The sequence below is a fragment of the Coffea arabica genome, chromosome 2c, assembly GCF_036785885.1.
Source record: "Coffea arabica cultivar ET-39 chromosome 2c, Coffea Arabica ET-39 HiFi, whole genome shotgun sequence".
Taxonomy (NCBI): Eukaryota; Viridiplantae; Streptophyta; class Magnoliopsida; order Gentianales; family Rubiaceae; genus Coffea; species Coffea arabica.
Genome location: NC_092312.1, coordinates 8312929 through 8338863, shown reverse-complemented (window position 1 = coordinate 8338863; position 25935 = coordinate 8312929). Strand labels below are relative to the sequence as shown.

Below are 25935 nucleotides of genomic sequence, written 5' to 3'. Positions count from 1 at the left end.
CATGTCGTTAACTGTTTCATTCCCTCTACTATCACTTGTACATTTAAAATCAATTTTTAATATTAAATAAAAAAGAATATATTAGTTTATAATATGTTCATAATGTAGATAAATTATTAAATTTGGAAAAGGGCGTATGTTCTTATAAGCTTCTTTTTTTTTTTTTTTTTGGAAAATGAGTTTGTTCTTGTAGTTTTTTTTTTATTTTTTGGATACAAAATTATTTTTCAAAGATTTTGGTTCGTATTCACTACTATGTTTAAACCATCTTTTAATATCCAATTCAACATTGTCTTTTAATGTGGCAACCTCTATAATTTTTAATTTATTATTTTGGGTTAAGTTCAGTTAGAATTCAGAATTTTTCAAATACCAGGAGAAACTAGATTTTTTGAAAAAATCACCGTCTTGAGTCAGGTAGAGCGCCGAAATATGAGTCAGGATTATTTTCTTTATGTAGTTAGTTTCCTGATATCTCTTATGATATATAATTATATCCCTTGAATTTTTTTTTTCATGTAGATATCGTTAGGTCTTTGGCATCACTGCTGAACATAATCAAAATTTAGAAGGACGCGTTTTTCCTAATCCAGTGGATGCAAAAATACAAAAAAAATGAAGGTAACTGAGAAGAATAAAAATACAAATAAAAAATATAGTGGACGTGTTTTTAATCAACTGGGAAGAATAAAAATACAAAAAAAAAAAAGTAACCGCTGTGATGACAATGAAGGTAACATTTTTGCTGAGCTTAGATGGCATCTGGAAGGTGCTTATGATCTTTCCATATTTTATTTTTCAGAATTGCTATAGCATACAACTATAATCGTAAGTAGTCTTCCTTGGCATCAGGTTGTCCTATGTAGCGCTTGTTATTAAACATTATTGTGCAGGGTCCCGTGATACACACATTGGATTTTGGGATTAATTCTGGAGGATATGATTGTGTCTTAACACTTAATGGATGATCAGAAAATCAATGCAATATCATTCATGACAAAAAGTAAAGCAAAAGCAAAACATACTTAAAAGGCAGAGGGACCGACTTGAAAAATTAAGTCGGCAAGAATATACTTCCAATTCTCCATAAGAAGATTGATTTTTACTGAAGTATTTGCACATAATATCTTCCATTACTGCTCACAAAAGAAACAAAATCAATACATTTACAAAATGAATAGAGAACCAAAAACAAATAAGAAACTGAGAGAGAGGGTGAGGGAATTAACTTGATAAGTTAATTAAGTTGATCAGTAAAAGGGTTGGAAAAAAATTATAGACATATTATATTATTTGAAATAATCGAAAATAAAAAAAATATTACAGTATTGGGAATAATATTTAAAAAAAACACGGTATCGGATTTTTTAATTTGATGCGAACGACGTTTTAATCGGTGTAGCCTAAATTTTGTCCTTCAGATTTGATTTGAGATTTCTCTTTCGTCAGCACAAACTTGTTGAAGTTTTTCCAACTGGTGTGTGGAATCATTGTGGTGTATGTTTCGTTTTCTAAGCAAATGTTTCCTCTCTTGCAATCTTGTGAGTTTGAAATTTAGTTGTTGTTGAAATGCTTATAGGCGGACATATTCCATGGTGAGGAAACTTTAGATGGGTTCCCTACAAATTTTGAGTGAAAAATTTTAATATATTAAATAATATGACAACTTGAATTTGGGATAGCAGATAAGTGAGGCAAAGGTGAAAAAACACAATAATACTAATCAATAGCTAAATGAGCAGGGTCACATACTGAAAGGTAGTCACTGCCGGCTTCCTGACGTCTGCCGAAGGTTCAAGAAAAAAAGTATGATACGTACTACGAAGAGCACCCGAGTTCTGGTACCAGGATGAGATAGCTTTCAGGTATTTTCCTGTGTTATGTGAAGTCGCAATTTTGAATTAAAAAAAAATTGGGTCATTAAGAGATCGTTGGAGTGGATTCTTAATTGGAGTGGGAAACGTGGGAGGAAATGTAGGGAGAAACGTGGGATGATGATTAGAGAATTTGTAGGAGTGGTTGTAGGATGAGTTAAGATAGTGGGATAGTGGGAGTGAGATAGTGGGAATATTGATTGGTGATAAGGTGGGTTATAACCCACTGCATTTTATGTATCAAAATAAATACAAAAATCTAGAAAAAAGAATGAGAAGTTTAGAAGTCATTGAAAGGGTTTCTACTAAAAATCCCTTTCTGAATACATATAGATATAGATTATTCTTTTCTCTGTCTTCGCTTACTCTTGGACGGTAAAACACTAGTACAAGTGAAGAATTGAGGTTGCAATTGCATATTTGCAGCTCCAAAAATAAAAATTGAACTACCGAATCTGGAAGGGATGAAGAAAATTATCATGTTCTTTCTTTCTTTTTTTTTATAATTTTCTCGATGCCCAAATTTCACTATAGTGTTTCATGTTGATCGTTGAAATTAATCCAATGATCAAAATTCTTAGAAACGATTGGTTGTGAGGAGAAGTGAGAGGATTTTTTTTTTTTAACAAAAAAAAACACACACACACACACCTCACGTTTCAATAGATCATTGGCGAAAGGATTGCGAAAACTTGCTTTCGTTTTCCCCATTAATATCGATTTATTATACAATGATTTATAATGTCTCAGATGATTAGTATGAATATTAAACCATAGATAAAAATCATGGACTCATCTATATCATCCCCATCTATGTATAAAAAACTGTATATCACTTTCATAATATTAAGGGTAAAAAAAAAAAAGCCCCCTGTGGTAAACCTAATATACAGAAAAGTCTCCTATGATTTTAAAATATACAATACGATACCTCATATTTTGAACTAAATTATAAAGGTGACGGAATCCGTTAAACTTAACGGAAATGACTTATTGGAACTTAAAAAAAAATTTTTATGCCTAAGTTTTATCAAATATACCTATTCTACCCCTTAACTCTCAATTCTCTCTACTTAGAGAATAAAACAAATGATTTTTTTGAGCTGTCTTTTGCTTAATTATATCAGTGTATTTTGGTCATTTCGTCCATTTTCGTTAAGTTTAACGGATTCCGTCACCTTTACAATTTAGTTCAAAGCATGAGGAGTCGTGTTGTATATTTTGAAACCATGGAAGGCTTTTATGTGTATTAGGTTAACCACAAGGGATTTTTTTGTTTTTTACCCTAATATTAACTATCAAATGGTCCAGAAAATATGAGAAATAAGATGATATTCAATTTTCATATACTTATGTAATTTATCCAAGAAGGAGAGATTTATGATTGTTTGGATTAGGGTTGTAATCGAGTCGAGTCGAACCCGAGTATCGCCATACTCGAGCTCGACTCGACATGCAAGAAGGCTGCTTGAACTCGAGCGAGTACTATTATTGGAGCTCGAGCGAGTACTATTATTAGAGCTCGAGCTCGAGCTCGATGCTTGCTCGCAATACTCGAACTCGACTCGCATGGGCTCGTGTTCATGCAAGCCTTATCGAGCTCAGTCGAGTTCGAATTATTAAAATTCATTTTCTTGGTAATTTTTTAGCGAAAAGACATTATTGTCCTTTTAAAATTTTTATATGACTTGAAATATTTCGTAAATTCGATAATTCTTTTGGATATAAGAGTAATTTTATAATAATAATATATTAAATAATTAAAATTAAAATGCTCGATAAGGCTCGTTGAGCCTTCGAGCATCGCTTTCTGGATGCTCAAACTCGAATTGATAACCTTATCGAGCTGCTCGAACTCGGTTTGATTATGTTCGAGTCAAACTTTTGACCGAGCTGCTCGCGAGCAGTTCGGTTCGATTACATCCCTAGTTTGGATAGTTTTTTGTTAAAAAAATTTATATTTTTCGTGATCTCATTTTTGAATTACATTTTTATCTCTTATACTTTTTTCCACAAAAAAAAAATTAAAAAAAAAAAACAATCCAATCTGGCTCTTAAGCTCGGTGGATGGCCAAATCTTAAACTTTTCATCAGATAATGGGTTACACCAAACATGTTGCATTCCTTGAAAGCCATTTGTTCTGGTCGGCCTCAGTCAATCGTCATTTTCGAATAAATCCACTATCATTGGCCAGCAGTAAGAGTTCTTTTTTATCGGAAAAGAAACAGCAGTACAAGTCGGTCCTTCTTATTCACTCTTCCCATGCAATTCCACGTACGTCCCAACTTCGTTGCAGTACAAACAGTGGAGTACAAAAGTGAATGCGTACAGAACTTGGTAGTACAAGCATTTTCAGCTTCTCGTTTGCCACTTGTTTTTTTTATTCCCCTGTTCTATCGTGGCCCATGGGTACCGCGTTATAAGTTTGACTGGGCTTTTTTGGACTCTTCATAGAAGATGCGGCCAGACTATCATAATTGGATATCTTTTCCTGGACTTCTTTGGTGTACTGATGCTGCTCGATTGGTATGATGAACTAGGCCCAAACTTGAAAGGGCTAAACTACAAAAGCATTGCAATGAGTCCACCCAAACTGCTCTTCCACAATCTAGTAATATTTTTTGGATTAATCTTTCAAATTCAAATTTTGCATGATTGTTTATTCATCCCACGCTGATAGTGTATACACCGTCAGTGTAGGAAAGGTCTCATATTTTTTATCAATATATTTAATACTGTCAATTACAGAAATAAGAGTCCACAATCTTATTTGTATTGTATCGTATTTGTAAACTTAGGATTAATTTTTTATACACTGACCATTCCTATTGGATACATGACAATTTATCTGAATTTAAATTTAAAATTTAAATTTAGCTTATCTATCATGTATCCAACGGTGATAGTATATACATATTGTCAGCGTATGTAAGATTTACTCGTAAAATTAATGAGTTCTGCAATCTTGTTTGGAACATTTTTATTGGTTCAAAAACAAATTTTGGACAAAACAAATATTTTATTATTTTGTTACTTTGGTTTTGTAATTTCCAAACTCCTTACTTTCTTTTTACAGATTGCCAATAGTCGTACAAGTCACCAACGCATGACACATGTGACACAGCAGCTGAACAAGAAACACAAAATAGATAAAAAAAAAAAAAGAAGGAAAGACGTTACTTAAAATAGAAAACGCTTCCTTTCCCCCTGTGGCCTCACCCTTTCTTTCCAAAGGAAAAAGGGACTAAAGAAAAAATGGAAGCGGGTTCAACAATTTATCAGAGAGCAACATTGATAGCCTATATGGTTGGTTGAACTTTGAAGCCCTTGATGCACTAGTAGCAATACCTGCAAGTCTCTTCATACGGAATACACTGTAAATATGAAAATCTCGTGAAAGAACATATGGTAATTGGTAAAAAGCTTCTCCAGGTTCAGGCCTTTCAGCTTCAGGGGTTGCATTCTTTGCCTGATCAAGCTCCTGAACCATAAGGCATTCTATGAAAAAAAAAAGGCAAGCCATTTTTTTCTGGATGGAAGCCTGGCCTAAAACATGACCCCCGCTTTAGCCACCCCACATGTTTGTATATAAAGGGATGTTTAGGTAGTTTAATTCCCACGAACATCATCGGTACCAGTTTCCTATTCATACATCATCTTACTAGCACTGATGCAAAAAATGACTCCTCTGAGATGCATCAATTTCATTTTTCTGGCCTTTTGGGTTCCTGCTGTCCTCGCGGTGATGGCCGAAAAACCCCTAGTTCCTACATACCTAATCCCCAAACCCCCTCCACCGCCATCGCCAGTGAAACCATCAGTACCCGTGATACCTGTCAAACCCCGAATCGTGAGATGCCGCTCCACATTGTTTCCTCTCTGCTTCAATATCCCCTTCGTTTGCCCCTTAGACTGTCTTACCAACTGTTTAGTGGACTGTGTCACCTGCAAGGCTTACTGCAGTAAGTTCAGTAACTGTACATTATAATTATTACCACGGCATTCCCCTCTCTAACATAACATTGTGCTTTCCACTATAATTTGGGACTTCAAAATCGTACTTGGACTAATGCAGACCAATGTAGCTCTCTAGTGCAAGTTTTATTCTTGGATTTCTAACTTTTGGCCCTTTAAATTATTCTATCTCCAGGTTGCAACTTTCCCGGCGCTGTTTGTCAGGATCCACGATTCGTTGGGGGCGATGGCAACACATTTTACTTCCATGGCCGCAAGGATCAGGACTTCTGCCTGGTTTCGGATACCAATCTTCATGTAAATGGTCATTTCATTGGCAAAAGAAAACCCAATTTGCGCAGAGACTTCACTTGGGTGCAGGCCATTGGAATAATGTTCGACGACCACAGAATCCTCGTGGCCGCAAAAAGGACTTCAACGTGGGACGACAATGTGGATCGACTCGCTATATCCATTGATGGAAATCCGATTTCCCTCCCCACTGAAGAAGGATCCAAATGGCAACTTCCGGCCCCGTCCAATGTCAGTATCATGAGAACAAGCAACAATAACGGACTTGTGGTTGAAGCCGTGAACAATTTCAGGATCACCGCCAATGTGGTTCCAATAACAGCTCAAGAATCAAAAGTTCATGGTTATGACATTACTGATGAGGATTGCTTTACCCATTTGGAGCTTGGGTTCAAATTCTTCAACATCACCGATTCAACTGATGGAGTTCTGGGACAAACCTATAGGAGCGATTACGTGAACAAAATGAAGGTGAATGCGGTAATGCCAGTCATGGGCGGTGACCGTAAGTACTTGACTTCGGGACTTTTTAGTGCCGATTGTGCTGTTTCTCGCTTTGGTGGGAAGGTTCTTGAGAAAGCCAATTCTGCTTCTCCTGTGCATGAGTATCCAGCCTTGAACTGCAAGAGTGGGATGGAAGGGAATGGCTTGGTTTGCAAAAAATAATTAAGTTGCTACAGAGCATGTTGTATGCTGAATGATGAGCTATAAATAATTGAGTTTCAGAAAAGTCTTATTAGAAATGAAGTGATCATAGCTTTACATGAAGTTGCAGCTGTAGTAAATTGCTTATTCTGTTTATGGGTTTTTATTATCAATTTGCATTTAGTTAAACAAACCTGAAAATTATTGAAAAACTTTCGAGTATTCTCAAATTTCCATAATAATGAGTAATAATAATCATAGGCATCATAGCTAGATAACTGATCGCATTGTCTGGTAGTCGAATCCTTTTAAGTCTATAGTGTAAAAGCAAACCTTGACAAACCAAGGAGAAGAGATTAATACATCCAAGTACATGAACTTCATCAATACTATGGTAGTTGTTTGAAAAGCCTCACTGGCACATATGGGAATATTTATACTAGGTTGATCAATTGAGGAGGCTCTGAAGAGAAGGTTTCAGAGCTGAATACACTGCTTCCCAACCTTGTTGCGAAGGATGAATATCATCCCAGAAGAATTGCTTGAGATCCTCGCATACGATGTACTTCTCTATTCCAACACCGTTGACACTTCCACACGTATAACCCCTTTCAGTACCAACACAACATGGACTTAATTGATCCTCAAACGTCGAATTTCCTGCATTCATGGACAAGAAAAATGTAAACTTCTCGCGTTGTATATACATTGTGGATATATACCAGATAGATTTGAATTCTATGAATCTTGATATTTGCCTGGTGCTATGTATGATTACCTGGATGGTTGTTTTGCAGGTTCAAGGCAGACATGAAAGCGCTATAGAGGTCAAGGATCACAAACACAGGTGCACCAGCTTCATTGTTAAGATTCTCTATGTTTTCCTGCAACATTTGGTTGTGGAATTTGGCCAGCCAATTTCCATTTTCACTGCAATTTTTATGTGAAATGGAAGCAGTCGTCATGGGCAAACACCCTAAGGGGTGCATTGCTGTAACGCCTACTCTCCGCACCCCTAATCCATGTATTCTTTGAAGATCCAACACAAGCTGGCTCATGATTGATTTAGTGAAAACAGGCGATTCCTGTTTCATGTACGTACGTTTTTGTTTTCGAGTGAGATATTTCAGTAGTAATACAAATCTACATCTTTTCATAATTAATTTATTTATCAGATCACTTGTATTCTTTCCAGTGAATTTCAAATCAACGATCCAATGCTTGCTTGATTTCATGAAGTTCGAATTTAGGTGACAGCATACGAGTTGCTTGAGTTCCAGTGCACTGTACATGGGGACGTCAAGAATTTCTAAACTACCGCACCTCACCTTCATTATGATGGAGACTTTTATATCCTATAAAACTGCTTTTCCAATAATCCACATCAATCCACGGACTACAAACTTGAGCCATTGACATGAAAGTTGTACAAAGTTTTGTACATGTACAATAAATAACTATGGATGTAATTTCTCTTAAAATCAAATCATAGGTAACTCGTAAAATTAAGATTTTTTTTGAATATCGAGTCAAACTAAAATTACTTTCTGACTCGATAGTAATATTGAATATCGATGAATCATAAATGCTCCTTTTCAATTTTCCGATCATTTTTTTCATTTACTTTTACCTACCTCTTGTGTTTTTTTTTATCGATCTACTAAAATTCCAACCAATAAATTTCAAAAGAAAAAAGAAAAAGGACCCCAAAATGAACTGGAAAACTATTGCTTACAAACTCTATATTCTTAAGCTGCTCGGCTAACATGCACAATTTCTTAACAGAAAAAGGACATGTACGAGTTCTAATTAACCACATAGTTTATCTATCAACCATGGGAACTGCACAGATGGGATTAGCTTAACTACTCGTATGACTTACCTCATTGGTGCCATTTTTGCCAAAATAAGCAGCATAGTCGTTGCCAGCCACAGACACTAAAGCAACTGAAGAACTCATGTTTTCTGGGCTGTACACTTCTTCTTCTTGAACCAGTTGTTGGAAAACATTAATCTGTGTTGTCATATTTGGTCCATTAGCCAATGTTGTGAACACACCTGTCCCTCCTTCGGCAAAGTTCAATCCATTTTCCAGTGCAGATTTCTCGCCTAATCCCAGCCATTCATTGAAGGGTATTGGAGAACTTGTGCCAAGAAATGAAGCTGAATGTGTACAAATATGATGAGGGTCAAGCAAAATTTCACAAGCAGCTAGCATTGAGAACTACTCATTGTATTGTATCCATGCAAAAGATTTAAAAGCTAGGAAAGTAATTGCTATACAAGATTTACAAAGGCCACCAAAAAAAAAAAAAAAAGCCGAAGATATAACAAAAATAATTTGCAAATTTTGTGGTAAAAGATGTTCCAAAAATTCAGGAAAAAAAATGAATAAATTTTGTCGACTATTTCATACAGGAGCCCAATAAGCATGCAGGTCGGAAATTAAAGCAATGTGTGGTACCTATGTAATCAGTGAGAACGCGACCATCAGAGAATCTGCCTGACGGTTTACCCGGAAAGCTCACCCCATATGGCTTCTTCCAAGAGATTGCTGTGGATTTTGGCGAATTACCGGCGTCAGCATATGAGTCACCGAAAACAAAAAGCTTCGGCAAGTTCGGAGCATTTTGATGATGATGGTACCGCACTTTGGCACCAGTTACAGTTTCTGCACATCAATCATCAACACGCCAAGAAAGACATGATAGTTTAGTTAGCAGTGCATCAGATTCTTATGTAGAAGTACTTATCAAAGTGAAGTAACAAAGTGTTAGCAATTTGCTTTCTAGCTAACCCGGAGCACAAGCTGTCCAAGAAATCGAAAGGATGAAGAATGTGAAGTATGCCGGGGGATACAACATTGTATGCTTTTCCATCTATTAATTATGCGAGAAGCGAAACTAGTAAAAGGCCCGGAAAGTTGGATTCTTGCAGAAGTAGAACGCAGCTTCACGAGGTAAAATGGAGTATTGGAAGAGAGTAAACAAGATTGAATGCAAGAAGATGCGGGTGCATGGCACGAAAACTGCAACCTGCTTGAGCTCATCCCCGGCTATTTATCAAGAATTTGGCTGTTGGTCGAGGGCCCTACGCATTGTACGGGTTTATTCTTGCATAAACACGTGTTTAATTAGAAAAAATAGTAGGCACATAATTTTACAGACATGATATGATGAGTAGTTTTTAAGTAGATTAGCATTATTGTGTAGTTTTTTAAGTAAACAAGCATTGTGTTATAATATCTTGAAATTTTTTTTTCATCATATTACGTCCCAAGTCTAAAATCAAGAAGACAAGAAAGTAGCCCACTTCAGAGCATCTTTCTTTCTATCTTTCCTTTTTCTGGCAAATAGGTTGCAGACAGTAAAAAACTGAGATTGCATCCTGTTCCAAACCCCACAAAATAAACTCTATACCGTGTTGTCTTCATGATACCAATCAAGAATATGATTAAATGAGACCGAAAGGTGGCTTCTTTCCTTTCCTTTAAAAAAAAAAAAAAAAAAAAAATCTGGAGCTAGAATCCACGGCAAGGAGGAGCTTCCTTAAGCATAGGTTAAGACGAGTGTATGGTTATAAAAGCCTTGTGAAACAAGTAGACCAATGCCATAGATTAGTTCTTCATTATCATAAAGAACTAAACAACATTTGGACGTAGAAAAACATAAGCTCATTGGATGGGTTGGAAAACATAGTTCGAAAGCTAATGCAACACTTGGAATTAGGAAGGTAACTGTCGCACTTAATTATTTATTTATTTTATTGAACTGAGACACCCAGCAATTGGAGAGTATCACTGGGAGCAAAATGAGGTAACAGGGATGTACATTCAGGTCAACGTCTGAGTAGTTGCCATTTTCCAGATCTTTAAGGGTTCGTTTGGGAGTGGAGGATTTGGACAGAAAAGAAAGGGAAAGAAGAAAAGTTAAGTTTTCATTCCTCTTCTCTCACAACTTAAGTTTTCCCTTCTTCTCTTTTCTATCCTAAGCTCCCAAACTAAGACTAAAGTAAGCTCACGCAAGTTGCATACAAATTAAAAGTAATTGCGAGGCATCCATGCTCACCAGCCATTTTCCCCTCCTACATTTCAATAATCTTGAGGCAAAAACATTTAGCGTCGAAACCTTAAATCCTGGAAGAACATGAAAATTGCCCTAGATTAACTGTTCTGCACCCCAAAAAACCCAGCATTCAAAAGGAGCACTAGGAAGTGCCATAGGGAGTAATCCTTGTGAATTTGATTTCAAATTAACCAGGATGGATTTCCTCCAGTTTGCTGCAATATGATCCTACTATCCTAATTCTCGTCGTTGGAAGCCAAAACTTGAGAAATCAACAATTCTCAGATGGAGGAAACAACGTTGAGAGAGCAACCCCTAAAATGGGTCCAACAGTGCTTGATTCCGGCTAGTCAGGGGACCAATGCGGTCATTGGATACCGGGAGGTTTACACCAAAAAAAAACTTGAGAAATCAAGGCAAACTCGGGCTTGCTCGAGGTTAAGGTCAGCTTAACTTCACGTTAGTTAAAAGGAAGGCTGAAGGCACACTGGAAAAAATTCAGGTAGCTGGTCTAGGGCGTCCTCTGGAATATTTTGGTGGATTTTTCTTGGCGACATCAACAGTTATCATCCACCCATTGATTATCTGTAATCATAGAAGGAAACAATCTCAGCTTGTCTTTCACACTGCGAAATGACTAAAATTCAAAATCTTGCTTCACATAGAACAACTACGCTTGTAAAGCTACCTTGCCATTCATCTCTTCAAGGGCAGTGGCTGCAGCTTCCTCAGTGGTGTACTCTATAAAAGCATAACCCTTGGACCTTTTAGAGATCTTGTCCATTATGATTTTAACTGCAAGTGGTAATAGATTAACGCTAAACCAAGTTAGAATTATGTGAAAAGAAAAAAAATTCGTAATTACCATAACCAGAGAAGTCCTTTAGTGCATTTAAGCATAATACCTTCAACAAGTTCGCCAAAACCTTCAAATGCTGCCCGCAGAGTCTTCTCTGAAGTGTAAAATGATAGACCTGCCACAGGATGCAGTAAGACACATTGTGAAGAAAAATGTATTGACCCATGTGAATATCTCCCCCCCACCCCCCTCTTAAAGCTTATAAATACTCATATCAGGCACGTGCAAGGTAAAGATTAAAAAATATATATATCAAAATAGAAGATCAGGGCACAGTGTCAGAACCAGGATTTCTCACACGCAGATTTGGATCAAGAGAGAATTTGATTGAATTCTAAGGACACTATATCAGAAGACTATTCCAGAAGTTACTTTTAGCTCCATCAAGATTTTCTTCACTTACATAATGATAAATGGCATAATCATTGTAATCACATGACAAAAGCTACTTGTCATACTACAAAAGTCCACTCGCCCTATCTCCAGAATTTAAAGAAAGACAAAAACAACAAAAAGGTAACAAGCAAAATGAAAAGTGGCTGTAGATGCTTGCAATCAAGCCATAGCTCAGGGCTAGAGTGCTGAAGTTAATTTAAGCCATTGGTAATCACATAGAGCATATCAACCAACTAAACAGTAGCTTCTTGGACAAAATTTAACAATAGACAGTCTGATCCAGGATCCCAAACTAGGAAGGCTGCATTTGACTGTCTAATACACAATCATGTTTATGAGCATAAACATCTATAGGAATATATGTACCACATTTCAGCACTTCTCAGCAAAAAGAAAAGCAGTTCTAAAAGATAAATGACAACGATTGTTAACAGGCATGGAAGCCACAAGATACCTGTGACAAAAAGCTTCTTAGTCTTAATGTTTGTCACTTGACTCGGTGACGAAGAATCTTGAGGGCCACTATTTTCTAACTTTTCACCTGAGAGAAGAATATTGAAATTGTTGTTTAAGTTTGCTAAAGTAAAGCAGAAACATGATTGCGGGAAAAACTGTGAAAAGATAATCCACAGAAAACAATCCAACTGAACAAGTCCACTGTACCAACTGACACAGTAACAGGAACAATGGTGGGGATGTTTCACTCAACAAATTAATAATCAATGCTAAAAGACCACCTCATTTTCTGATTTGTACTGATTTTAGAACCAAAAACAGTAGCAGAGGAATAAGGTGAAGTTCCGCAAAATGAGAAATTATAAATGAAATAGTTCTACCTTTAAAGCCACTCTTAAGACCTATGATTTGAGGACAAATGCATCCAAAGTCATTAAGTCAAGTATGCTAAATATGAATTGACCTGTAAACATTCAGACATAACCATATATATTATCAAGAAAGAACTACTAGACCTCAAAATGGAAGATTTGCCAATACGGAATTATCTATAAAAACAAGACCCAAGGGTTTTCTTCATAATGTATAACAAAATGACCTGACTCATGAAATGAAGGTAGTTAGACAAACCTCCATAATCTTTATCATTGGACTCAAAATTTTCATCCAGACGAACTGATAGAACACTGGGAACACCTGCAGTAGATAAAGACATTGAGTGTGATGTGATGAACAAACCAATGCATCATAATAAACTTGCAGGGAGATATGCTGACCAGCTAGCTCCTGTGCACATGCATCGTCCAGTTCACAACAGAACCCATAATTTGATTGCAAAGATACGTGATATATGCACATTTGAGCGTCATTTTCACTACGATGAATGGCGCCTCAAGTTAGATGTATATTGATATTCATGATGCAAACAAAAGAAGAAGAAAGAAAGAAATACACAAAACTCAGCTACTTACTTCCCCATAACCTTGGTTAGAACGCGAACATAATAATCAACAACCTGTTTCTTGGTGATTAGCACACCAAGTGGCTTCTCAACACGAACAATCCAGCGTTTAGAAGCCCCGGGAGTAAATAACAAGGGACTCCTGCTGTATAAACTTGATGGAGGATTTAACTCAACTCCACAGTCCGAGAGTCCGTAATCCTTTTGTACAGAGCCAAGATCGAGGTCCGGCCTTACTGATAGAACACCTGGTAAACCTATTACCCATGCAACAGTAAAGTCAGCTCAACTATTGCTCCTCTACACGTTGTCGAAGGACAGAACAGAAAGCTATAAAAATGTGTTCAAACTTCTGGCAATTGGCAAAACTAAATATCGAACAAGGCAAATATTTTATATTGATAATTAATTTCATACGATAGAAAATGAAAGAATGGAAAGGAAAGAGGAAGAGACAGTTAAGAAGAACCTACGAGCTAGTTCATCAGCTGCATCTTGATCAATGTCACAACAGAACCCATAATTGTTTCTGGTGCAACAAGCATCATATATACACATCTGGGCATCTTTTTCACTGTCCAAAATGGCAACTTGGAATCAAATTGACGAAGCCATATGAATGAAATTTAAAACGTTAAAAAGCAAAATTCAAGGAAAATACTTGGTGCACGCGACAGATTGCATAATAAGTAGTAAACAAGAAAGGAGGCATCTTGTTAAGGTTATAGAGACATACCCACCTGCCAACAACTCTTTCAAGGTTCTTCACATAGTAATCGATGATTTCTTCTTTGGAATTAAGCTCTGGACTAGGTTCCTGCATTAGAACCATCCAGTGGCGTTGAGGACTGGTATTATCACAACCAGCTGATATTGAAGGCAAGGAAGTAGTAGTAGTAGTAGCAGCTGCTGCAGATACTAGGACTCTTGTTGTTTTTGAGGAAAAGGAACGAGAAGAATTAGTAAAAGAAGAAGAAGAAAGAGTGATAAAGGCGGAGAGGTTTTGTGGAGGAGGGATTTTAAGGGGAAAAGGGACGAAAGGAGGAGAAATTTGAGATGGGTTTTTGGATGGTTTAACAGAGAATGATGATGGGGTTGGCGTGAATAAAGAAGCAAAGGAAGGTAGAATTACTTCCATGGATTATTTGGCTACCATGCGATGCCAGAAGCCAGCCTTCCTTCTTCACTCAAATCCCACACACTCTCTCGGAAGCTCAGAATCAGAGATGATTATGCTGAGATTTTTAGGCAACGGGTATGAATAATGTCTACTGGAATGATACTTGTTTGGGCGGACCGCGGCGTTCAGGTTGAATTGGCTCATCCTGTAATTTGTTGGGGCTGGGCCTGGGAAATAAAATTGGGCGAGACGAAATGTTTACTTGCGTACCAGAACGCCCATGGATCAGAGCCCGCGGACTTTTCACAGAAATTTATACTAATTTTTTTTGGGTCAATAATGATAACATTTATATAACTTAATCTATAATTCCAGAACGTCCATGGATCAGAGCCCGCAGATTTTTCAAAGAAATTTATACTAGTTTTTTTTTGTCAATAATAATAATATTTATATAATTTAATTTATTATTTTATTCTTCAGAAAGAAAAGTCCAAATAAATTATACAAGAAATTAGCAGATATATAGATTCAACTAGATCATAAAAATACTCTTGCATCACCTTTAAATTTTTTTAACTATAGATAGGGAAAAGAGGAACTTAAGTCCTTTTAACTTAAATCCTTTTCTAGTGACCTCTGAGCTTTGCTCAATGGTTGAAATTTATACCAGTTCACAACTTCAAATTATTTCTTTTAGTTTTAAATGATCTAATAGTCCAATTTCTCATAATTGTCCAAAACAAGAGTTATCAACAAAGCAAGAAATAAATCAATTAATTGAACGGATCATGGAACAATTAATTGAAGATTTTAGTCATCTATTTCAAAGGAGTAATTATTAATTAAGAAATGAAACACAAATCCCTTTTTTTTTTTTTTGGAGGGGAAGAGGGGCCGAGGGGGGGCGCTGGGAATTAATATTGGTAGTGAGTAGACAATCCCATTTTTCAAGAGAAATGAAAATGGTCCATCCCTCCAACTAATATCCACCACATGAGAATGAAACTAGCTGTCTACTACCAGAATCGATTAAACATTTCCATCCGACAATCTCCCGACCGTCGATCAACCATCAAGGGGCCCGCAATCAAAGATCACCCTGTACTTCACAATCATAAAACAGGCACGCATCAATAATCTCCAATCAACGGCTCAGATCTTATCAAGCTTGTCGGCCTTAACAACCGGGTTGGCCTTGGCGATGGCCTCTCTTCCCATAGCCTTGTAATCAACAGTACAACCGTGTTGCTCGGGGTACCTGTGGGACGCGCAGAACGTGATTCCGCACCTGCACTTGAAGCCCGTGAATCCCACGCGCCGTCTACAACTCGCGCACCGGTTAGGCTGCGCTGCCGCGACTGCGGCTGGAGCTGCCGATGTAGAGACAGTGTCCTCCGCCGGCGCCTTTAGCTCTGCAGGATCAGCAATAGTATCAATTTTGACATCCGGTGAAGGGAGAGGCGAGACCGAGGATGTCTCCGGCGGCGTTAGGGTTTTCTCCACGGCCAATTTTGCGTCTTTCAGTTGTTGCTCTTTCAGGCAATGATCTTTGTAGCACTTGGAACAGAGGTTAAGAGTCGTGGGGCTGCCGAAAAAACCGCAATTGTTAGCACAGAGCCTGTGGCTTCCGGGCTCCTGCAATTTTTGCTCCTCCGCCATTTTCTTTGGTCTCTTCCTTTCCTTATCAACCTAATAAATTACGACGAACTGAAAAAAAAAAAATTCGATTGCACGAGCGATTGATCGATTTATGCAGATCAACCAATCGCTCAGGTGAAATTCGATGACGAACTTGGGCGTACAAGAGAAACAGGAAAATGGTTATAAACGGTGAAATAAGATTTTGAGTGCGGATGAGAGAAGAGGCCGTGAAAAAGCGGAGGGGGAAGGACGAGGGATGGGAAGAAAAAGAGTAGAAAAAGGTGGTTGGCGGGGGCCGGTTGGGGGACGGGGGGTGCTGTTGTAGGGGAAAATGATGATGACTTGTGAGAGATTGGTGGACGTGGATTGAAAAGAAAAGTTGACGGTGACGAATGAAGCTCAATCAAGAAGACAAGTGCAACTAGGCATGAAATGAGGGCTGTCAAAAAGTCCAACTGCTAGTAATTGGTTTGGATTGACTCGGCTCCAAAATCATTTTATATTTCTATTTTTTATGTTTTTATTTCTTCTAGTTTTTTATTTTATGTTTATTTTTTGTATAATATACTAGGAAAGGAAACGAGGAATGTATAATATTATTATTTTTTTTTATAATATGTTTTATTTTATTTCTTCTATTTTATGTATGATATTTGGAATAGATGAGAGTCGAACCTTGTATATCTTTGTTATATGGCCACTCAAATTTAAAAATAGAGAAGGTGGAATGTTTAACTCACACGATTGTGAGAATAGCTAATGTAAATGTTGAAGCTCCAAAGGTAGAAAAGGCACAAAGCCATTGCATAAACTTCTAACTTTAGAGCGACCAGTATATTCAAACTCTAATTGTTTAATTTATTTTTAACAATTGAAGTTAAAATTTGAACTCATATTTTGGAGTTCGTAATTCCAATCAATAATCTTATCGTTTGTTGAAAAAAAAAATTCCAATCAATAATCGCTTCCCACACTTGGTAATGAGTAAGTTGGTACTTTGAGAAATCAATTGAATTATGAATGTTTTTAGTGTGGGGTAATTTCACAAACCTCGCCTAGGGTTTTGGATAATTAGAGAGAGAGTTTCCCTTAGGTTTTAAAAATTATAAATACCTCACATACTTTTTTATTGTTTTTGTGATAATTTATGTCCAACAAGTTGATTTTCTCTCAAAAAATTTAAATTGCTCTTTTGTATATAAAACTAGAAAAGAAAAATATAGTATATTTAATCACTTTCTTCCCACACTTTGCACAATTATTAATCCAACAAAAAAAATCTTTATGCAAACTATTGACATTTAACGAAATTTTTTATTGATAGCAAACAAAATACAACAAATTCCACTTCTTTGATCTTTCTTCCTATTTCAATCATCAATTTCATTTTTTATTTCTTTTCATTACAAGTTTTTTAATTTCCTTCTAGTTTGACACATAATCTTCTCCTTTTTGTTGAGTTTGCAATTACAATTTGTTAATATCCATAAAACTAAAGATAATAGAAAGACGGTGTAGCAGTATAATATTTAGGAAAGAGAGGAGCAGAACTAAACTTGAGACAAAGAAATAGGATTTCTTTTTTAGGTTTTATAAATTTATTGTCTTAAACTGTGAATTCTCTAGCAAGTGGAGGGCATTGTGAGTACTTTACCATATCAAGGGAGGTAAGCGTACTTACTTAGACTTGAGGGAAGCCGAGTAAAATTGTTATAAAACATCAAGGGAGGATTTTGAAATTATCCCTAAATTTTATGACAATTTTTAGTTCTTAATTAAGTAGAGTTTTTGGGGTTGACATATAAATCAAATTTTCATTTTAGAATCGAGAAAAAAAAAATTTTTTTTGGGCACCATGACGTACAATTATTGATGCTACTGAACGGGGCATAATCTTAATGCGGAATTTGAAAGGTTACGTGAGCTATGTCACATGTGTAATACAAATAATCAACACGCTAACAAACCCTTCACATTTCGAGGCGTTAATTACCAACGTGGTTCACTTAAATTTTGCCAACAACTCAATTTTAGTTGAAAAAGAAATCTTATTAATGTCTGTCTCTCTCACAAATATGAGTGTTTTTTTTTTAAGGGAAAGCTCTCGCAATTAATTATGAGTTAGATAGTGTCAGATCTGAAATACCCAACTTAGATTAGGTTAACGTTGTGTTAGTTTATTTGGATTGTTCTCCTATTGGTAATATGAAAAGAAAAAAGAAATGGGAAAACATTTCTTTTTTTTTTTTTGGGAAAACATTTCTTTGGAAGTGCTATATTGGAGGGTTGTCAGCACTCAGCATCTAGACAAACACCAGCTGATAATGACGAACAAAAACAACCAATTCCAGAACAGATTAGTTCAAATACTACTTACGAGATTTGGGTCGACGAATCGCAGTCCAACACCAGGGCTAAGTCGCTGCCGCACTTACAAGTTACAATATGATGGTTTCGGTTGTCTTCTCCTTTGACATTTCTTTCCTAATTGTCAATTGTTTAATAGCCAAAAACTTCAAAAAAATTAACTACAAAAACTTTAATGTATTTTGCTTTCACAAATCCGCCCAGCAGTGAAGGGGAAATAGCCCCTTTTTTCATTTTTTCTATGAATGTCAATATTCTAGAAGTCGAAGGAATCAAACAATCTTTGACTCAATTTTCAAATTTATATTATCTTTTTTTTAAGGAAGAAAAATAAGCATTCTTTAGCCCTATACGTAGCAGTGTCAAAATGGGTGACTTGTGGGTTAGGATCGGTTAAGATGGGTAATAGATATAAGTGAGTCAATCCATTTATACCCATTTAATTAGATAGGTATAAATGGGTGAGTCAAAAAATGAATTGAGTAACCCAATTACCCATTTATAACCCATTTGTTTTAATTTTTTTGTAAACTCATTTAAGTTCCCAATTACCCATTTATAACCTATTTATTTTAATTTTTTTGTCAACTCATTTAAATTCATTTTTGTAAACTAAGTTATCAATTTATACCACCCTTTGTACCCATCTTTAGTTTTAAACATTTACTTATCATGCTCAATAAGCCTAATTACCAATTTTTTTCATTCGTATTTTATGTCGCAAAATTACATACTATTTAATAATTGAATAATAAGAATATAAAAAATTGAAATAAGTACTATAAAAGTTAACATAAAACCTTAATTCAAAAATTTTGAATCCCTAACATTTTTTTCATGTGTAAATTTAAATTTTCATTTTGGAAAGGTAGGAAAAGAGGTTAAAACTTGTCATAAATTGGTAATGCTGAAAAATGAGTAAATTAACAAACTAAGAGAAAATAAAATGATAAGATAAAACCAACAAAATAATAATAATAAAATAAAAGTATTGAACATCATGGCAAAATAAAAAATCAAAAAAAAAAGTGGGAGAAGATAGAAGGTTTGGAAGAAGACAATTCTACATGAGTTAATTGGATTTGATGGGTTATCTAATAATATCCATTTAAATGGATATTATTGAATAATTCATTTATATCTATATATAAATACTTAAGATACTCGTACCCATCATAAAATCGAATATGGATAAAATTAGTTAAATGAGTTTATTTACCATCTATAGCCCTACGTTTGATTGCTTGGCAGTGCCGTTGTCATCTTCCGGAGCATTGCCATGCACTTGTGAAGACGTTAGGTGACATCAGATAACTAAAGAAATTCAAGCCATTATAATTATTCAACTCATCCAAGCTCTAGCGCCTCAAAGATCCCATTAACGATTCTCAAGTTTCCATACCCTTTTTTTTTTTGGCTCAAGCTTGTTCAAAGTTAACAAATGCTTGTTGTGAGAAGCAAGAAGCAGGGATAATCTGAGGTCAGTGATCAACAAAATATAGATCAAGTACTTAGAGCTTATACTCGATACTCTTTGCCACTAAAGCAATCGGAACAATTCTAGTTCCGTCCATTCTTGGTTTTTTGTTCTCGAAAAAACTATGTTAAAAAGAAAAAAAAGGTATGTACATGGTAGGACAAGGAGCGAAACATTATCGGGTAATGGCTATTGTACATGGAATGACCTAATTATCTTTTACAGTCGTGGTGGACAAGTAGAAGGCCACAGCTTTTAAGTGGATATGACTCTTTAAGTCGTCCGCAGAGGTTACTGTAAGCATAGTTTATGATGACAAGAGTGGTGCTTCAATGTTTTCTTCATCATTCTCTGAGGTCTGGTTTGAAGGATTCCGCTTTAGCATCCAAGCAAAAATCAGTGAAATAGCCTAAGAATAGGAAAGCATTGGAGTGAGGAGATTCTGGGCTAAAAAGTAAGTTCAGGGCTTCTGATCCATCAGGGAGTGATGGCGGGATGGGAAGGAAGCAAGGCCAAGGGGCTTACCACAGATATAGATGCACATACAAGGCTGAAACCTTTGCAGTTGAATGGTGCATTTCTTGACAGGAATAAATCTGGAGAATGAAATCATTTGTTAAGCAAAAACAAGAAAATCCTCTGACGTCTGTGTGAAATATTGCAAAGTTGCTGGACTCACTGGTCAATGGAGTCATTGCTAGTGGTGACAACAGACTTGATATGGCCTGCACGCCCGCAACAAAACCTTGCGTCTTTCCCTGTGAGTAAAGCATGAAGCCAGTTACCCAACTAAACAGCTACCAAATTCCCATAACCTTAAGCTTTCATTTCAGTTTTTCAAATCAACCGAACTTTGAAGATATGAAGCCGAGAGCTAGAGAGACAGACATATAAAGTCTACAAACCTGATCAGTGGAACTCGATGCTTTTGATATGAGAGCGTACGTCTGTTATACATTGACCAAGCTAGTTAAAATGGACTACAAACATAAATGATTCCTAGAAGTATAATAGCACACAGTAGCATATTGTAAGAACAGGCACTTACAGCAGGTTTCACAAGAATATTAACAACTCCAAAGGAAGCAGCAAGGTACGGTACCTGTATTGCACAATGGCTTGAGATCAATCAATATCTGAAGGATATTGTAGTTTTGATATCTGCCGTGGTAACTTGATGAAAAGGTAAAACAACAAAAGTAGATACTATCCGGTATATATGTTGTACTTGTGAAGTCCAAATTTCATAAAATTGCAGATTACATATGAGGAAGTGCTAGCTCTCGATGTCTTAATCTATGCATGTGCCACAGACACACTCTACATGCATACATTTATGTAAGGAAGAGTTCATACCCATGCAGCCCATGCCAAGCCATACAGCAATGCCTGAAAATGGTAAGTACTTCTATGAGAAAAAATTCCATGATATAAGCATCCACTAAAACTAGAGAAAGTTTGAGCTTCCCGGGTAAATTAACCGGGCAACTTACATATGCTACAGATGAGAGTAATGCTGCACACAGGATAACTTTCTCCCCAACTATCGGATTGATGCTAGGAAGCACCAGCAACTTGACACAAAGCACATATAGCAAATTGTAAGTGAAGAAATTCTAGATGATATAAGGCATTTTAAAAGCCAAAAAGATGTGCTTTGCTGTGCAAATTAATTATGCCTCAAGATATTTAGGAGTTCTCATATTTGTGTCCATCGCATAAACATATGATGTTTTTAAAGTCATTTTTTGTTAGTGAATTCTAATAAAAAAGACAGGGTTAATGAACTACCTGGGAAATGATAGAACCTACTCCTACCACCATCAGAATTTCTGAAAATTGATTTTTGTCAAAACCAAAAGCTGCCTTCAGATAATACTGCAAATGTAGCAGAAGCTTAAATTAGGTTCTAATCACATCACTAAAATGCACTAATAAGGAAAACATAAAGGAGCAAGGTGCACTTAAAACTCAGAATGATGTTAGCAGGATAGACCTCAATTGATAGCACACAAGAAAATCTACTAGCATAATGACTTGAAGTAATTTTTGAACAAATTAAGAGTCAAGAATATATATTTTCTATAACAAAGGATTATAACAAAAAATTCTTCTGCCTTCTAGGGATTCTACATCTTTAGTATCTCATTTTTACTCCAAACAAGAAAGAGATGATTGAGAATTTCACAGATATGGGATCATTCCTCACCTCCGGGATTTCCTGGTTCAGAAGGCCTCTTAGGAAAAGGTTTTCAAACTAAAGAGGCTTTGAAGAATGCCAAACCAAACCTAGACCACAGGATTGGTAACAGACTCAACAGTAGCAGTCGTAAAAAGAGGCAAACTCGCTCTGATTTCCTTCCAAATCCCCATGATGCATAAGGAAGACTATGACTTACAGTGATTCTATGGTTGCTTAAGCAAGAATTATACATGCTTCCCTCGGTGTCAACACTTTCTATGATTTATGTAACATCCAAATTATCCAAATAAACCTCCTGATATGTTTGTCAGGGTAAATTTGATATGGATACCAAATGAACAACCGAATTTGTACAGAATGTGAACTTAGTGAAGTCCTCTGTTAGAGTAGTAGAGAAAACATACCAGTAAGACGCTGTCGATCCCAGACATCCCCAGTTCATAGAAGAACGAAATAAGAGAAATACACTTCAGTGCTGGGCTGAGGAGAAAGTAAAAATTATTCAGAAAGCATACACTAAAGCATTCTGATGCCCTGGAATTTTTAGGTGCTAGAGAACAGAGAAATCTGAATATGAACTGCTCAACTGAAAAATTAAAGCCTTGCGAATAAAGCATACATTAATACCTGCTGATAACAATAATTGCAGCACGTCTCATTGAGTTATATCGCTGTTCAACAATCTTAAATGCCTTCTTCAAGAATGGTAAGCGTTGGTCTCCTATTGGAGCTGAAGTTACAGTCTCAGGCAAAAACAGAGCCATATAAAGAGAGCAAAAGATCAAGAGGGTAATTGAAACCTGAAATGGAAAGATTAAATTCTGATAAACAGTTTCAGAAAAATTAAGAAACCAATAACTGTAGGGTAATGCTCAGATTATTATGGTGACATGCCACAAAAATGTTATCCTCGGGAAGAAAACGTGCAAGAACATTTCCCAGGACATGGGAAGCAGAAAAAAGTCCCATCATCCAGCATAGACCAGTAGTTCTTTTGTTGTCATCGATGACATCTGCCTGTAAGTGAACAGAAAATTGGCTTTTTATCACTTTTATACCACCTCGTAATGGTTTTGTGCTCAAAAGTTTGTGTAAAGGTGTTACCACATATGCAGCAGCAATGCAGAAAATACTTCCTTGACTTATGATGAAAGAAATTGTGCGAAGAACGTAATAAGCATACACAAAGCTCTTTGACTTACTGATGATGAGCAAGGCTGCCAAAGTAAAGAATCACAGCTTCAGGAATAAAATTAAAATTTTCGAATAAAAATGTCCACAACTTCAGGAAGATTGACAGGAAAGGATAATTTTTGTATTTCAGTTGAATAGCTTCCTTTAAAAGAAAAGGCAAAGTAGAAGACAAGAATTCAAAATTTGAAAGTACTTACAAAATGGAAATATAGTAGTTGACACAGTAATAAGGAGAAGTGGCTTTCGACCATAATCATCTGAAAGTTGGCCTAAAACCGGAAGAACCACCATTTTGAATATTCCAACAACCTATGCATGAGAATACTAATTAGCTTCACAAGCAAATGCATGCCATACAAGCAAAGGAAGGAGAAGGCCAAGAAAAACACAGAAAGTAAGTAAACATATCAAAATAATGCAACCTATGAACTTCCCACATTTTCCAATAAACAGCGCTATTGACCATGTCAAAGAATACCTTCCAGCAATTATTTCTTCTATTTGTAATCCTAAAATGAAAATGTTATTCTAGTCCCTAGCAGCAAAACATTTGCCTCGCACTTGATCCGTTTTTGTTCACCTGTTATCACTCAAATTTGCAACTTAGATTATCTCTCCCTTAAACAGTCAGTTTGCCTTTTGGAAATTGAATCGGCAAAACAAATATATGCTAAACTGAAAGCATTATTCTCAGGCTCATTTACCTTGGGTCAACAAGTTCACCATGCTCTAACATGTACAACAATCGATATGAACTTTGATATCATTTGTTTTGAATACGTAGTGGCTGAACACTTCCTTAGGCAAGATTCATCTAGAAAGTCAACAGAAATGCCAGACAAGAATTCCATTATCACTATCTTGAATATTGTACCATAAGAAACTCTAGGGATCACAAAAGTTTTAGTGGATGGAGAGGAGAAATCAGCCTCTAGAAATGGAGCCAAAAACCGTCCACAACTTTTATAATCAGCCCAATTAGGTGCAAAAGCTCATTGATGTCAGTCTTATGAAGGCTTTCAATCAAAGGAAAAGGAATACTCCAGATGTGATCCTCCGAGAAGGTTAAATTTTTACAAATCTTAGCAAAAACAAATCCAGAAGAATAGTAAAGCCACCACTCTATCATTGTCAGGGTCCATGTAGTGACATTATTATTAAAATATCATTCTTGAGCTGGATAAAAAATTCATCTCAGTGAAAATAAGTAGCTATTATCTTTCTCAATGCTACATAGATTATTCGGCAACATCATCAAAATTTTCTATATAACTTTATCACCACAAGAAGGAAAATGATTAAGGTGAGAATAAAAAATAGTTAAATAGTTAACAAATGGTAACTGCATATTAAGAAATTCCAAACCTGCGTTATCTGCCATAGACAACACGTCAAACTGATAAATAAAATAGTGAGTACAAAAGCAGCACGCCAGATGGAGAAGTAACCATGAAGGGACAAAATATTTGGGGGAAAACTTGCAGGCACCATCAATTGACAACAACAGCCTAAGATCAGGAACTAAGGTCGTCAGAAGCATATAATTGGCCGATAGTAGAAAAGAACCCATTCTTTATTCACCATAATCCAAACCATGATTACAACAAAGGAAGACTCCCTCGAATTATTTTGTCCATCTTCTTGAAAACAAAAACAGAGAAATCCCACTCTAGATACATATAGACACCTGCCCTGGTGCATCAAACATCGACACATACGAACAGATATACATGTAAAAGACACAATTAAAGAAGGAGGGTTGGGGTGATCATTCACCACATTCATATATCAGGATCAGTCACCACCTGTCCAAGAAGCGGGGTAAGAGGGAAAAAATTGAATTTCATACAGATGTAGTAGCTCTTACAGTTTGCTGAAGACCATTGAGGTAGATGGCTTCTTCGCAAGTGGAGTGGCCTGGACAAAGAGCATCAGTTGTGACATCCACAAGAACTGATTTAGTCATCTCTTCAGCAATCCAGTGAAAGCATAGCGGCAGCAGTAGGTGCACCAGAAGTCTAACTTCTCTCTTGTTTTTCCACCACCCCATCATCTTTTTTCGTTTGTTTCTTCTCTTCTCAACGCTCTCTTCTGAGTCTTTTTCTCAAACAAAAGAGCCTTGAACGGACGCAGCAGTATCATAGAATAATGCCAGTATCCATGAGTTCAACTGACAGTGCCAAGGAGAGGGTACTATCTACTATGGTTTCAAGCACTTGTGAATTGTGATGGCATTTTATAAGGCAAGTGGCAGCTGGCACGGCAACAATCAAATTGAAAACAGATATAAATCCACAAAATTGCTTGTACTACTGCATGCTCCTCTCCGTTGCCAGTTGCCGATGAGGCATTGGGCTTGAGTTGGAAATGTTGCAATCCCATTAAATGTACTACGAATAGGAGAAGGC

General features: G+C 36.4%; 5 protein-coding genes across 7 annotated transcripts; 1 reads left to right on the top strand and 4 right to left on the bottom strand.

Moving 5' to 3' along the window:
* The first annotated feature begins 5499 nt into the window (after nt 1–5499).
* LOC113721702 (uncharacterized) lies at nt 5500–6909 on the top strand. The gene is made up of 2 exons (XM_027245567.2): nt 5500–5837; nt 6026–6909. The coding sequence occupies exons 1-2, from the start codon at nt 5546–5548 to the stop codon at nt 6805–6807; spliced, it is 1074 nt and encodes a 357-aa protein (XP_027101368.1). The 5' UTR covers nt 5500–5545; the 3' UTR covers nt 6808–6909.
* A 107-nt stretch (nt 6910–7016) lies between these two features.
* LOC113724726 (GDSL esterase/lipase At5g03610-like) lies at nt 7017–9784 on the bottom strand. Its single transcript, XM_027247597.2, has 5 exons — nt 9584–9784; nt 9251–9457; nt 8669–8949; nt 7565–7871; nt 7017–7446 (listed from the first exon to the last, which is right to left on the bottom strand). Exons 1-5 carry the CDS (start codon nt 9663–9665, stop codon nt 7235–7237), a joined length of 1089 nt encoding a protein of 362 aa, XP_027103398.1. The 5' UTR covers nt 9666–9784; the 3' UTR covers nt 7017–7234.
* Nucleotides 9785–10846: 1062 nt separating this feature from the next.
* Nucleotides 10847–14787, bottom strand: LOC113725678 (organelle RRM domain-containing protein 1, chloroplastic). 2 transcript variants are annotated; one of them, XM_027248976.2, is made up of 9 exons: nt 14263–14787; nt 13996–14096; nt 13533–13779; nt 13338–13435; nt 13192–13257; nt 12560–12646; nt 11756–11824; nt 11539–11645; nt 10847–11435 (listed from the first exon to the last, which is right to left on the bottom strand). In XM_027248976.2, the coding sequence occupies exons 1-9, from the start codon at nt 14658–14660 to the stop codon at nt 11349–11351; spliced, it is 1260 nt and encodes a 419-aa protein (XP_027104777.1). In that variant the 5' UTR covers nt 14661–14787; the 3' UTR covers nt 10847–11348. The 2 variants fall into 2 exon arrangements, with proteins under 2 accessions (XP_027104777.1, XP_027104778.1); XM_027248977.2 differs by having other exon boundaries at nt 11006–11435; nt 14259–14397.
* A 778-nt stretch (nt 14788–15565) lies between these two features.
* LOC113730687 (zinc finger A20 and AN1 domain-containing stress-associated protein 4-like) lies at nt 15566–16872 on the bottom strand. Its single transcript, XM_027255545.2, has one exon. The coding sequence runs from the start codon at nt 16302–16304 to the stop codon at nt 15798–15800; it is 507 nt and encodes a 168-aa protein (XP_027111346.2). The 5' UTR covers nt 16305–16872; the 3' UTR covers nt 15566–15797.
* Nucleotides 16873–20152: 3280 nt separating this feature from the next.
* Nucleotides 20153–25916, bottom strand: LOC113725676 (uncharacterized). 2 transcript variants are annotated; one of them, XM_027248973.2, is made up of 14 exons: nt 25395–25916; nt 23725–23836; nt 23438–23550; nt 23228–23350; nt 22961–23133; nt 22738–22813; nt 21922–22008; nt 21624–21704; nt 21487–21519; nt 21179–21232; nt 21036–21077; nt 20810–20888; nt 20656–20726; nt 20153–20539 (listed from the first exon to the last, which is right to left on the bottom strand). In XM_027248973.2, exons 1-14 carry the CDS (start codon nt 25578–25580, stop codon nt 20438–20440), a joined length of 1332 nt encoding a protein of 443 aa, XP_027104774.1. In that variant the 5' UTR covers nt 25581–25916; the 3' UTR covers nt 20153–20437. The 2 variants fall into 2 exon arrangements, with proteins under 2 accessions (XP_027104774.1, XP_071930204.1); XM_072074103.1 differs by lacking the exon at nt 25395–25916 and adding an exon at nt 24232–24337.
* Nucleotides 25917–25935: the final 19 nt, after the last annotated feature.